Source organism: Crinia signifera, chromosome 4 (genome assembly GCF_055691185.1).
Source record: "Crinia signifera chromosome 4, ASM5569118v1, whole genome shotgun sequence".
In the NCBI taxonomy this organism is placed as follows: Eukaryota; Metazoa; Chordata; class Amphibia; order Anura; family Myobatrachidae; genus Crinia; species Crinia signifera.
Genome location: NC_139220.1, coordinates 32,938,685 through 32,954,340, shown reverse-complemented (window position 1 = coordinate 32,954,340; position 15,656 = coordinate 32,938,685). Strand labels below are relative to the sequence as shown.

At 42.8% G+C, this 15,656-nt stretch overlaps 1 protein-coding gene across 1 annotated transcript in view; it reads right to left on the bottom strand.

Annotated features, from left to right (window-relative positions):
• ARAP3 (ArfGAP with RhoGAP domain, ankyrin repeat and PH domain 3) overlaps positions 1 to 15,656 on the bottom strand; it is a 123,546-nt gene that overhangs the window by 5,227 nt on the left and 102,663 nt on the right. Inside the window, 4 exon segments of the mRNA XM_083181502.1 lie at positions 124 to 162; positions 1,101 to 1,238; positions 2,077 to 2,140; positions 12,551 to 12,586. Coding sequence (XP_083037628.1) covers positions 124 to 162; positions 1,101 to 1,238; positions 2,077 to 2,140; positions 12,551 to 12,586 — 277 coding nt within the window.

The window sequence follows — 15,656 nt, the reverse complement described above, 5'->3', positions numbered from 1 at the left end:
CAGAAACCAGTTAAGGACATTTGTGCCAGACATACTGAACCTGTGGCCTAGTAAAAGGACATGCACCATGCAAAGCATGTTAGAAGCACATGCAGTACCGCATAATGCCATGTATATACTTACAAAGAACATTGACAGAGTCCTTCGTGTGTGGAGACGGCGCTGGGGAACAGAAATCACGTATGAAAGAGGAACAGGAAAGTGGGTGACATTTTAAAATAAAGGTGCCAAGGTGAGAAAACCACCCAGGTACAGGCCAAAAACTATGTGGCGGAGAGAACAGACAGTGGAGCCTTCTAAGGTCACCTCAAGGTCCTTTCTAAGGGAAACATTTCTCACACAAATAAACCGACACTGCCACCTTCAGAGTATGACATCGGTCTTTGTCCAGTTCATTTGCTGATGCTGTTTGATCTGCACATGCCCAGGATCAGTGCCGCCTGAAGCATGAATATCCCGGACATCCTATGTAACCTAACGGTTACTCAGATGACCACGCAGATAATCTTCGGCTGCAGCAACAAATCCCAAAAACTGTCAGTAGCCATCTTCTACTCAAGACGCCCCTGGTTGCTTTAACACAATTTAGCACAACTACTGCCTACAAATACGCCTACTCCCCTGGGTCACACGGGAGGCTCACAAAAATCGGGTGATCCTCCCAGCCCCCTGGTACAACAAGCAAGTCTCTCACATCCCCACTTCTACACACCCAACCTGTCCGCTCAGTGAAATGGTCGGGTTGATGATGCTAAATTGCATCATCGTAACCCCACCCCTTACAGTGCCGGTAACGTCAGAAGCAGGGGCGTGGCTACAACGATGAGTCAGCATTTAGAAAGATGTATAAACTACTTTATATAAATATGGAAATTACTTTCTAATTGCTGCAGTCCTATGTTGGAGGCAAGCAAATGCAAAGTATAGGTCATTGCTTTTCGGTTCTAATCGATGTGTTAGCCCTTATTGGACTGTGTGCACTGTTCTAGTTTAACCTGGTTCCTCTAACAGAACACAGCACAGACAGCCCATGTATATACCATTTAATTAAAGCTGTTCTGTCTGCTTCAACCTCAGCCCGTGGCTAAAAAGGAACTCACCAGTGTCTGATTGGCAGAGACCATGGTGGAATTGGTGTCATCCCCACGTATCGGCACTAAAGGCATGGTGCCAAATTTTTGCTTGGTCACATCAGAGGAGGAGTGACGCCTTAAAATCACAGGTCGTAGATCATCGTGCTGGAAAACAAGAGATGGAATCAGATTTGATGAGATAATTGAGGGGGCACCCCTAGAACATTAATTATGTAGCGCACTGTGGAACATCTGGACTACCAGGGCAGCAAGCAGAGGAGATAGAGGGAGGGGGCGTGTCTCAAGCAAAGAGGGGGTGGGACTAGGATTCTGTATTTGCCCAGATGTACCATTACCCTGATAGGCGCCTGTCCTGGTGATCAGTGAAAAATAAAGTGATCATATTATGACCACTTCCTGGTAACCCTGAGCTGCGCTACTGCACATGCGTCGCTGTCCTGTGCAAGAGGTAACCGAAAGACTACAACAGGCTAAACCTATCTTCAGAGTTTGGTAAGTTCAGCTACGCAACTACAGTATGGGGGCTGTTGCTTCTGTCCACCTTACATCATGGGGATCCATAATAATAGCGCGTAAGCCCAGACGGGGGAGATGGCTGCGGGGCCCTATTCAATGCTGTATTCCTCGACAGCATTGAACAGCGGATTTCGGCAGAACGAGTCCGACTCCACAAGGTTTGTTCTGCCAAGAACGGCAGGGAATTGACAAGCTCCCGGCCGCAGCTCGCCAATTCCCGGCCACAGCTCGTGGCCACACCCCCTTCTTGACCCGCGGCAGGCGGGACATTGAATCAGGGATAGGGTCACGGCTGTCGGGCCAGCCCAACAGCTGTGACCCAACATTGATTACCCCCCATAATGTATGTGTGTGTGTGTGTATATATATATATATATATATATATATATATATATATATTTATTGATGCATACTTAATTCCATTGGGTTTTACTTTAAACACTGGTAATATTGTTAGGATTATTACCTGGGCCTTGAGAATACTTGTAATCCAGTCCCACATCTCTGTCTGCGCTGTGCAGCATAAGTACCTGCAAAATTGAAAATGTATATTCTACTAAGTACAATCAGTGTACAATCTATGCTATTTTATATCTGCCAATCAGATTCTAGCTGCCAACTGTTTACTGCTACTTTCAAAATGATTGCTAAGGGTTACCACACACATAAAGTCACTGTTGTTTCTTTTACGTAATCGTCCACCTCTATGTACAGATGGAGCCCCTGCCATCCTTGGCCGGGGCTAGGCAGACCCTCCCCGCTGGCAAGCGCCGGCGGACAGGGGCTACACTGAACTGGGACGCGCGTGCGTCTTACGCGCACGCGCGTCCCAGTCTCTCGGCGGGGGCGCCGAGTGTCCCTGCCCATCTCTGCTTCAGGGAGATGGGCAGGGTTAGGGAGGGCGCTCGGGCGGCGAGGGGTACCTGTTATGACGGGCGGCGGCGGGGACCGGAGGAAGGGACCCGTTGCCAGGGGGCGCGCGAGCGTCTCATGGGCGCGTGCCCCCTGGCGGGGCTGGCGTTAGAAATGCCAGCACTGCAAAGATGACACAAGCCCCATCTGTATATTGCTAAAAGGCAGAAATAAAATATGATTGTGGGTGAGGCAAAACTTGTGGTCCTGCGATTGTAAACTTCAAGGCTGCGTGATTGTGTGATCCTTGCACAATTGAGTTAGGTCAGTAAACAGTTAATAGGCTTGAGTCTAGTAGTTCATTTAAATAGTGGGAGTGTTAGGGAGGGGCTAGCGGACATCATCTATCTCTTTTTCTTCTGAATTTCCCGACTCTGCCTCCCCAAGTCACCTTTTGTTTCCCCACCCGTTTTTTTTTTCCTTTGCCGATTGGGGTTTGTCAACCTATATTTGTGGCGGGAAAGAATGGCAATCACAGTGGCTATTGCGTTGCTGTTTTATGGTTTTTCTTTTAAGGCCAACATCATCAATATTGTTGCTGAGTGGATACTGGCATTGGTCTTCGTGGTAAACGTCCTTACATGCATGCCAGATTTCCAGGTATGAAACCCTTACTAGTACATATGTAAATAATTACTGGGATCTTGTTTGTACGTTATTTACAATGTCAGACAGATGTACACGTGGGGGTGTGTGTGTGTGTCCTATTAGCAGCAGTCATTTACCGCTGCTAATAGCTAGGCCAGAGGCTATTGAATTAGCCCAGATGCGGTGTTCTCCTCCCCCTAATGCCGGTAATGATTGGGGCTATGCTATGGGTGCCATGTTGTATTGCCGTCAGTACGCATGCCACATACTGCCCTCAGATCACAATATGTCACACAGTGCTTATCGGGCAATTCCGGGACCCTGCTAGACAACTTTATTACCTGGGTACAGTTCAGTAACCTGAATTATGTACAGACAGCATTGTGTATATTTCTACATGAGCAGGTATAGCCAATAACTGCCATACTGGTCACCTCTCTGGGCCCTGGTAACACAGATAGTGGTGATGTCCCCGCCACCATTTCTCTGTAACATAAAGTTTCTATCTGTACTATATATATATATTACATAAACCAATGCTATTTCTGATCACTTGCTGAAACAAATACTCTGTACTGTAATAGTAATATGTCTTTTTTTTGTCTCCTCCCTTGACAGCAATTATGTATAAAATGGCCAAAGAAATTCCATCACGACTGGACATATCTAAGAGAAGCTCTGCATGCTGGGACAGAAAACCCATGAACATATTCAGGACTTTGGCCATGCTACATTACTAACAGCAGAGCCATACAGTATGTAACATCAGGACGGAATGCTCATTGTGCTACCAGTGTACAGCCAACCCCCACTGGCTATCACACATCGATATCCATGTCCTCAATACTGTGTTCAGTACCCGCTCCAGTGCTATGTGGAGTACCTGCTCCAGAGCACTCTGCTCCAGTGCTATGAGGAAAACCTGCTCCAACTATATTTCTGCTGATTTGCTGAAATAAACATTCTGTATTACGATAGTAAAATGTTTTTTGTCTCCTATTTTACCAGCAATTATGTGTAAAATGGTCAAACAAACTGCATCAAAACTTAATGGGAGAAATTTACTATGGCTATGAATACGCCTATTCGTAGCCAGTTCTGGCCATATGTGGCCATAAATTTGTATTTTTAGAATTTACTATTGCCGATATAAGCCCATTCGTTTTTCGTATTCCTAATCAGGAATAGGAAAGCATAAACAATTGGAAGAATACTAAAAATAAGAATAGGAATCGCCACTCATTCGAATGGTGAATCCTAATTTACTGACACGGCCACTGATTGACCTGAAAATACATCTGGAAAATACACATTTTTCAGCCGTATTTGGGTGAAGCTTTCATGGATCAGTCAGATCCGTTCAGGCATTAATGTGTAAAAAAACAAAACATTTAAGAAATAATTAAAGAAAATGGAGTGGGGTCCCCCCCCCCATGGCTGTAACCAACCCCTCAAAGAGCCAATTCATAGGTTAAACCAAATAGTTTTTTCCAGAATTTCTAAAACCAGCACCAGGCTCAAGGGCCGGTCCTGGTTCCCAAAATATGGAGGACAAAATGACTAGGGGTCCCCCGTATTTTGAGAACCAACACCGGACCCAAACAGACGGCATGGTAATGCCACAGCAAATTATATTAGTTCCCCAGCCAAAGCATTCACCCTGTGGTTAGTCAGGCTAGGCAGGGTCCCTGGGGGAGTGGGGACCTTCCCCAATGAAGGGCCCCCCTCCATAATTAACCCTGCTCGGCCTGAAGCCGGGGCTGTCCCTGATGCCCCAAGGCCGTTGGCACCAGGCTGATTGTAGTGTAAAAATAGAAAAAAACTATTCTACTTTGTTGAGGAACTACAATTACCAGCATGCTTGCACCATATGCAGGGACTTGGAGAACCACAAGGCCCAGCATGTGGGACGTTAAAGGGTCGCTGGTTCTTGTAGTTCTACAACAATACAAATAGTTATAAAAACAACTAAAAGTACAACTTTATTACATACTACAATCACACACACTATACTCACCTATAGGTCCACCGCAGGTCTCCTTGTCCTTGTTGTGTTGCTATAGGTTACCACATGCATTGCTCACAGGTTTTATAAGGTGACTGTACCATGTTATTAAATGGATGCAAATAGAAAATGCACCGTAAACCCAAACTTAACCCATCAGATATTAGCAATGAGCTCATTATGTTTTTTTTCCATTATTGGTTACTGTTAAAATTAATTATGTTATACAGATGGAGCGGGAGACATCTTTGGCCGGCGCTCGCCAGATCCCTTGCACTGGCGAGCGCCGGCGATAGAGACTGGGACGTGTGTGCGTCTCACACGCACGTGCGTCCCATTTTCCCATCGGCGGGGGGACAGTAACCCTGTCCGTCTCCGCTTCAGGAAGACGGACAGGGTTAGGGGGGGGGGTGCGGCAAGGCGGGGAGGACCCCTGTTGTAAGGGATTGCGCGCGCATCTCGTGCGCGCGCGTCCCCTTACGGCGGCTGGCGGGGGATGTTGGATGGCGACTCTTCTGCCATCCCCTGCAAAGATGTCTCCCGCTCCATTTGTATTACAACAAGACACTTAGAAGGGGAGATACAGCTAACCTCTAGAGAGTGGGAAGCTGTTCACAGGAGGGATTCCTTGTGGGAGGCACACTTTTCTGTTGTAAGAGATAATGAGTGAGATAAAATGTAGCTTTTAATTCCAATAATTTAAAATAATGGCTCAGAAAAAGAAAATTTTTTTGATTTACACACAATAAACTGTCTATATTAAACAAATTTGATAGACAATAAAAGATTTATGCCACTCGGTGTCAGAATAAATTCATGTCTGAGCAGTGGCAGTTAGTGGTGTTTTTAATTAGTGCATACACTGTTGGTGTATGCCCGGTTTGTGTCCTATCAATAGGACAGCAAATGACACGTCCAGCTAATTGACTAATTGTGATTCAAGTGACAAACATAGCATTGTTAATATAATACATTTGAGTACAGAGAATCACGAGAAATCACAGAGTACCCGTTGGGGGCAATGAATAATTGTGTCGTTGAAAAGCCCTTTTTATTGCGATAATGTGGCACACCAGGTATCCTTATAGAGGTGGGAAAAAGACGAAAGTACAGCGTGTTGAGGTCACCTCTTTCTGCTGCCCACCGTCATCAAAAGAATATATTTGAGAGGACGGAGAGTGAGAGAAGAAGTAGGCACACCGACAGAAAAATAGATGAGTGTTAGGAGGACACTTCTGTATGTAGAGTTAGGTCAGCCCTGATAAAACAACATTGCAGGACTGAAATTCACTACCAGAAAGTCTCTCCAACATAGAATAAGAGAATGGTGATGAATAAAGAATACAAATGTAATTAGGGAGTAAGAAAAAATTAGCCGTAAATAGGTGATATAAGTAATCTGTGGCTTAACAGTATATGGATATTGCTAGTATAACACAGTTAGTTCAACCGAAGAAGGGACAAATTGATACACATTCATAAAGCAATAGCTGTAGTTCAAATAGTAACAAAAAACGTCCTGTTTATACCAGTGGGTAGTCACAGATTAATATATCAATTAATCTATCTCAAACAGTAGTAAATGCTTAATTGGATCAGTAGGTGGTCACAAATTGCCTGCTGTACATATCACACAGTCTCTATGAATAATAGGTTGATAATTATAACCCATTGTTTTTAATTGATGACATATAGTGCTGATATCATGATATAATTGCTATGTTGCACACTCGGGATCAACTAATCAATGGGTAATAACAGACACAAAAGTGCCAGAACAACCTATGAGCGTGGATAGAGATTAGAACTTATAACTGGCTGATGTCAAAAAAAATAATTAAATTGTGGCTAAGTAGGGAAAAAATAGCAAGGCGCAGTGTGTGAGAAGCCAATGTCAGTCACAGCCCTCCCGTCTTCAGCGAGCGGCCGGGGGGTGCGACTGATAAAGCGACACACTGCAGGGAATGAAAAAGGGGAACATGCACGGCGAGCCGGCTGAGCGCGGTGTTAGGTCAGCCCTGATGTTGAAAACAGTGCAGGGCTGAAATGCGCCGCTAACGGGTCCCGCCGTGCACGGAGAAGGAAGCGGGGGGAGAAGAAAAGGATACCTGTCACCCCGTCGGGTATGCTGGATTCGTGTCTGGAGCTGGACAGTCAGTTCCCCATCAGAAAGGGAAGCTGCTATGTCCTTCAGAACGCGTTTCACCACGTGGGCTTGGTCACCTGAAAGCCTAACGTGGTGTGCGCAAGGTCAGGTATTTATGCATGACTAATTAATATAAATTACAGGTGCGAGACCTGGCCGAATGGCTGATGTTGTCTGGGACGGCTCAATTGATTCACATTAGCTGAGTAGCGGCGATATAGTGCGTGATGCTACTATTTGTCTAAAAGGTAGCGGACGTATTTGTAAAAGCAAAATCAGCCTTTATTAATAAAATAATTGAGAAAAAAGGGGGGTATATAGTAATGGAGACACTGGTGCAGTAAATAGAGCATTGTAAATAATAAAAAATTGTTAAGTTAATGTCATAATATATTATACAGCAATGAAGTGTTTGACGAGAGGAGGAAATAATATTGGGGGTGTATGGCAGCAGCGATTAATATTATGCGGCATAAGAGGCAAATGATAAGAATGTAATTGTAAATATGTTGAATAGATTTAAGGGGCGAGAATGAGTGATCCGTGTGTAGTGAGGAAGTGAATGTAGGGTGAGTGAGTGTAATTGGATGTATGATCTGACCCGAAATGTATAAAATATGGGGGGGGGGGGGGGGAAATAGAGTGGATATTTGAAAGAGAATGGGTTTAATCATTTGAGTGACATTAAGAAAGGTGATGCTATATCATTGTGTCCCGTGGGGAAAACAAGGATGGAGATACCAATATTAGGTGTGTTGATATTAGAGATCATATGAGTGGGTGTGGTGGTCTGAATGTAAAAAAATATAAAATAATGTAATAATAAAATAGATGGATTGTAAGGGGGGATGATTCAGGTGCACACAAAATAAAGTGAAAAAATGTGTGAAAAAAATAATAAATAAATGTAAAAAAATGTGGTTGTGCAAAATTTTTTTAATTATATGTAAAGTGGGAAGAAGCAAAATGTGCACAGCAGGATTAGTTGTGTTGTCAAGGTATAGGGAAATTGTAGAGTCAAGGACTTAAAGTGAAAGTGCAAACATAATTGAGATAAATGGCTAGGTATTTGTGTAGGTGACCGCAGTGAAACTGGAAGTATTAAAAAATGAGGACAATGAATAAGTTAATAAAGAAATTAATAAATGATTAGGTGGGTTAAAAGTATAAATGGAAAAACACATTAAGGAATAAAATGTGGTTTGGATATATATGTATTGTTGGAGGTATCAAATCAGCCATGGGGTCTTTGGGTTATTGAGGACTGATTGTTAGTTGGTATTTTATAAAGAACAGTTACACAAAAATGTTATAGTTTATGTGCTCGTTGAGGCCATTGGGGGCAAGGGTACCTAGATAGAAGGTCCACTTGCTCTCCTTTCTGAGAAGTTCCTTCATGATGTCTCCACCACGTATTCCCAGATGTATCTTTTCCAGACAGAACACGCCCATTTTGTGCTGTTGCTTGTTGTCTTGATATCGATGGAAATGTCTCGCCACCGTGGTAATTTGTTTCATGTTCGCGAGAGATTTCTTATGGTGCTCCATAAGAAATGCATCCAGAGACCTCGCGAACATGAAACAAATTACCACGGTGGCGAGACATTTCCATCGATATCAAGACAACAAGCAACAGCACAAAATGGGCGTGTTCTGTCTGGAAAAGATACATCTGGGAATACGTGGTGGAGACATCATGAAGGAACTTCTCAGAAAGGAGAGCAAGTGGACCTTCTATCTAGGTACCCTTGCCCCCAATGGCCTCAACGAGCACATAAACTATAACATTTTTGTGTAACTGTTCTTTATAAAATACCAACTAACAATCAGTCCTCAATAACCCAAAGACCCCATGGCTGATTTGATACCTCCAACAATACATATATATCCAAACCACATTTTATTCCTTAATGTGTTTTTCCATTTATACTTTTAACCCACCTAATCATTTATTAATTTCTTTATTAACTTATTCATTGTCCTCATTTTTTAATACTTCCAGTTTCACTGCGGTCACCTACACAAATACCTAGCCATTTATCTCAATTATGTTTGCACTTTCACTTTAAGTCCTTGACTCTACAATTTCCCTATACCTTGACAACACAACTAATCCTGCTGTGCACATTTTGCTTCTTCCCACTTTACATATAATTAAAAAAATTTTGCACAACCACATTTTTTTACATTTATTTATTATTTTTTTCACACATTTTTTCACTTTATTTTGTGTGCACCTGAATCATCCCCCCTTACAATCCATCTATTTTATTATTACATTATTTTATATTTTTTTACATTCAGACCACCACACCCACTCATATGATCTCTAATATCAACACACCTAATATTGGTATCTCCATCCTTGTTTTCCCCACGGGACACAATGATATAGCATCACCTTTCTTAATGTCACTCAAATGATTAAACCCATTCTCTTTCAAATATCCACTCTATTTCCCCCCCCCCCCCCCCATATTTTATACATTTCGGGTCAGATCATACATCCAATTACACTCACTCACCCTACATTCACTTCCTCACTACACACGGATCACTCATTCTCGCCCCTTAAATCTATTCAACATATTTACAATTACATTCTTATCATTTGCCTCTTATGCCGCATAATATTAATCGCTGCTGCCATACACCCCCAATATTATTTCCTCCTCTCGTCAAACACTTCATTGCTGTATAATATATTATGACATTAACTTAACAATTTTTTATTATTTACAATGCTCTATTTACTGCACCAGTGTCTCCATTACTATATACCCCCCTTTTTTCTCAATTATTTTATTAATAAAGGCTGATTTTGCTTTTACAAATACGTCCGCTACCTTTTAGACAAATAGTAGCATCACGCACTATATCGCCGCTACTCAGCTAATGTGAATCAATTGAGCCGTCCCAGACAACATCAGCCATTCGGCCAGGTCTCGCACCTGTAATTTATATTAATTAGTCATGCATAAATACCTGACCTTGCGCACACCACGTTAGGCTTTCAGGTGACCAAGCCCACGTGGTGAAACGCGTTCTGAAGGACATAGCAGCTTCCCTTTCTGATGGGGAACTGACTGTCCAGCTCCAGACACGAATCCAGCATACCCGACGGGGTGACAGGTATCCTTTTCTTCTCCCCCCGCTTCCTTCTCCGTGCACGGCGGGACCCGTTAGCGGCGCATTTCAGCCCTGCACTGTTTTCAACATCAGGGCTGACCTAACACCGCGCTCAGCCGGCTCGCCGTGCATGTTCCCCTTTTTCATTCCCTGCAGTGTGTCGCTTTATCAGTCGCACCCCCCGGCCGCTCGCTGAAGACGGGAGGGCTGTGACTGACATTGGCTTCTCACACACTGCGCCTTGCTATTTTTTCCCTACTTAGCCACAATTTAATTATTTTTTTTGACATCAGCCAGTTATAAGTTCTAATCTCTATCCACGCTCATAGGTTGTTCTGGCACTTTTGTGTCTGTTATTACCCATTGATTAGTTGATCCCGAGTGTGCAACATAGCAATTATATCATGATATCAGCACTATATGTCATCAATTAAAAACAATGGGTTATAATTATCAACCTATTATTCATAGAGACTGTGTGATATGTACAGCAGGCAATTTGTGACCACCTACTGATCCAATTAAGCATTTACTACTGTTTGAGATAGATTAATTGATATATTAATCTGTGACTACCCACTGGTATAAACAGGACGTTTTTTGTTACTATTTGAACTACAGCTATTGCTTTATGAATGTGTATCAATTTGTCCCTTCTTCGGTTGAACTAACTGTGTTATACTAGCAATATCCATATACTGTTAAGCCACAGATTACTTATATCACCTATTTACGGCTAATTTTTTCTTACTCCCTAATTACATTTGTATTCTTTATTCATCACCATTCTCTTATTCTATGTTGGAGAGACTTTCTGGTAGTGAATTTCAGTCCTGCAATGTTGTTTTATCAGGGCTGACCTAACTCTACATACAGAAGTGTCCTCCTAACACTCATCTATTTTTCTGTCGGTGTGCCTACTTCTTCTCTCACTCTCCGTCCTCTCAAATATATTCTTTTGATGACGGTGGGCAGCAGAAAGAGGTGACCTCAACACGCTGTACTTTCGTCTTTTTCCCACCTCTATAAGGATACCTGGTGTGCCACATTATCGCAATAAAAAGGGCTTTTCAACGACACAATTATTCATTGCCCCCAACGGGTACTCTGTGATTTCTCGTGATTCTCTGTACTCAAATGTATTATATTAACAATGCTATGTTTGTCACTTGAATCACAATTAGTCAATTAGCTGGACGTGTCATTTGCTGTCCTATTGATAGGACACAAACCGGGCATACACCAACAGTGTATGCACTAATTAAAAACACCACTAACTGCCACTGCTCAGACATGAATTTATTCTGACACCGAGTGGCATAAATCTTTTATTGTCTATCAAATTTGTTTAATATAGACAGTTTATTGTGTGTAAATCAAAAAAATTTTCTTTTTCTGAGCCATTATTTTAAATTATTGGAATTAAAAGCTACATTTTATCTCACTCATTATCTCTTACAACAGAAAAGTGTGCCTCCCACAAGGAATCCCTCCTGTGAACAGCTTCCCACTCTCTAGAGGTTAGCTGTATCTCCCCTTCTAAGTATCTGAGTACTTGATTCCTGGGGGCACCTCCAACATTAAGTAACTATCGTACATTATCGATACATATTTAGGTTACGTTGGTTATTCATTAATTATTTTGTTCTATGTTTGTCTTGTCCTGTGCATGATACTATTTCCCTTTCCTATTACAACAAGACCTCTTATGTTTCTGACCATGTCATGGTATACTGTGAATTACTGTCCAAATTGAAAACAAAATGTAAAGAGAAAATAAAGTTGTTTTTTTTCACACTTTGAAATATGATCCCTGATCTATTCAATGCATAGAGGCATATAATACATACCTAAGGGCTATATACTATTAGCAGCGGTAATAGATTTGCGCGGTGCTATCCTATTATCTCCAATGCGACGTGCTTATCTGCCATTACTGACACTTATTGGGAATTATGTTTTGTCTGTCTGAGGCATGCTAGTCATAATCCCCAATAAGCAGACCGGTTTTGTGACCATAACACATGGGTCTGGGAACGTACCCCGGATCCTATGTGTTATTGGCTGTTTACCACACGGCGAAAACGATACCCTCCTTTGTTGCTCTTTAGTCATTACCAGTTCTTCTTATACAAATATAATAGTAAACAGAATACTTACAGCTGCTGTTTATCCAAGTAAATAGTAAAGCCCCACCTAGAAAATAACCAATAAAATACAATTAGCATATGTACTATATATGTATTAACATCGACACATAATGGACTCTGGGCCTTAGAGGCCCAGAGGCCAAGAGTTCACTCTTAGAGGCAAATTCTTTTGTCCTTCTCAAATGGACAAAACCATATGCACTGCAGGTGGGGCAGATGTAACATGTGTAGATAGAATTAGATTTGGGTGGGGTTTTCCTTCAAAGTGAGATCTATATTGCAGAGTAGTCAGTTAGTATCCCTGCACCGAAACAAAATAACTCACCCAAATCTAATTCTATCTGCACCTGTTACACCTGCCCCCCTGCAGTGCACATTGTTTTGTCCATATGAGAAGGAATTTGCCTCTAAGAGTGAACTAGAATAAGGCCCTCTGTTCCTTCAGGTGTTATAGATACCAAGGAAAGCCACTGCATATTAGAAAAATAAAAACACTTAAATAACTAAGCTTTGTATCACCACCTATCAGCCGCGGGTGGTACTACAGATACTGTATGGTTTATTGCCATTTTTTTAATTTACCTAGAACACATTCCAAAAACTTTTAACCCAGTCATGATGACGGTTACAGATTATGAAATGTAATACTCATTATAATAAGACAAAAACTTATAAACACCTCTCATGTACAGTATATAAGGATATAATTATGAAATGTTGAAGAGCCCTGCCGAGTCTAGCAGCCGCAGTGGAACCACTGGTGGCTGGAACTCAAGTCCCGGAACTTTAGAGGCATGTGCAGCAGAGCCAATTGGGGCATCTACACTTTTTTTTCACTGGCCTAATAGGGAATGTTCATCTTACACCGGATGCTCAGTGAATATTTGGACACTTGATCCCTAACCCCTGTTAATGCTCTCAGAGTGTTGATCCCTGGACTGAGTTAGGACCTGCTTTCCCTGCTTGAACCCAGTGGCGTAACTATAGCACCGCAGCCCCCGCCACCGCTGTGCATATGGGGGCGCCGGGGGCTGCGGTGCTATAGTTACACCTCCCACCAATCCCCCGCAGGCTTACCTTATTCGCTGGTCCCGGCAGCTCCGTTCTTCTGCTGAGGACCACCACAAAATGGCCGCCCCATATAGCACACAGTTCTCTGAAACTGTCTGCTGTATGGGGGCTGCCATTTTGTGGTGGTCCTCAGCAGAAGAACGGAGCCACCGGGACCAGCGCGAAAGGTAAGGCTGCGGGGGATTGGGGGGGGTTTGAATGGGCGGCGGGGGGCGCCCCCCCTAACGGCGGGAGGGGCGCCCAAAACGTAGCTACGCCGCTGCTTGAACCCCTAAACAGCTTGCTGGATAACTTGGATTATGACCATTGAGCTAAACCTAACCTGCTTTCTGTCCGGGCCCTTTCACTCTTGTTGGATACTCTGGATTCTGAACCCTTGGACAGAATATGATCTGCCTACCATCTGTGCACGTAGAATACCTTGCTAACACCTCTGTGGGCTTAATCGCTACAGCCTTATTTCTGGTGTTACTGTATCCTGGATAAGCCAACTTGAAGAGAGTAATACCGCTTTTAGATCGCAAAATGCAGGGTCCCACTGGGACTTTGAAAAGGTTCAGTCCTGAAGCGATATATTTTACTCTCTCTGGCTTCTTTAGTGATTCGGCAATATTGCCAGTTCGCTGATGTCATGCAGGGGCGGGACATCATTGGGCGGGGGGAGGAGGCAGCAGCACTTGGAGCTGGCGCTACTCCAAGCACTGCCTCCTCCATCAGAGTGAACGGGAACCGGCTCGACCCGATTAACCTGTTCACACTGCAGAGTAACCCGGCAATGAACCGGTAAGAACCCTGCTTTTTTACCGGTTCGCAATGTCCGGTTGCTGGACCCGGTATAAGCCCTTTCAGATCGCACCTATTTCCGGGTCGAACAAGCAACAAACCGGCATGAACCCAGTAATTAGGTGCAATCTGAAAGGGGTATAACCGAGATCAATTAATTTAATTAGGTTGGATTTGCCTTTTAAATGATTGACTTTTTAAATTTCCGACATTGTCCTTGTTCCCATTCAAAGAGCCTGGAAAATTTACAGTGAAAATAAAGGGGCAAAAAAATCCCTATCAGCCTTGGTTAAAAGGCAATAATAATTCTCTTACACTTTGCATGATAATAAAGTATTCTGCTGTATCTATAGATAGTAACTGCAACATTGCCATCTGCAGGCCAAAATAACGTATTGCAGCCTACTTAAACACAAATGCTAAAATATACACAAAACAATGCTTTTTTTTCCATAACAAGTAAATGAAAAGTTCAAAAATTGTCTTTTTACACATATTTAAATATTACATTTGCATAGTTATACTTCGTTCACAACTTGATGTAAAACAAATGCTTGCACTGCTGTACCTACCTATCACCTACCTACAAATACACAACACATAGGGCAGAACTAACTGTTATTGTCTGTTATTAGCAGTGGGAAAAATTTGGTTTATTTTATAGTCGTGCACATGTTCCTTTAAATAACAGACTGAGGGGGGTATGCAATGCAGGGTCGCGACTGTCGGGCTGGCCTGACAGCCGTGACCCTGTCCTGTTCTCGGCCAGCTCAACACTGAATCGGCAGACGGGATTCAATGTCCTGCCTGCCGAGCGCCGAAAAGGGGTGAGATGCAGACAGAAATCATCGAGCTGCGCCTGGGAGCTCATTAATTCCCGGCAGAACGTGCCGTGGACTTTTGAAGTCAGGCCCGTTATGCCAAGATCCCTGTTCAATGCTGCAGCATTGAATAGGGCCCCGCCGCTATTTCCACCATCAGGAATAGTGGCGGGAGATTGAATACCCCCCCTAAGGCGGAGCTATAGCAAATCCTCAGAGAGGAAATTGTCAGACTGTGTTATTAGAGAAATGCAGTATTGCACATGGGGGTCTGAATCCCAGAAACCCCCTCTAACATCTTCAAGATGTACGAAATAGAAAGGACAGAAAAGAGTGTCTTTTTTGTTGGCGCACAGAGGTAATTTGAAGAAATATTTGTATTAAAATTACAATCCTTTATTATTTATTATTAAAAACTGTCATATTTGTGAAATATGAGAA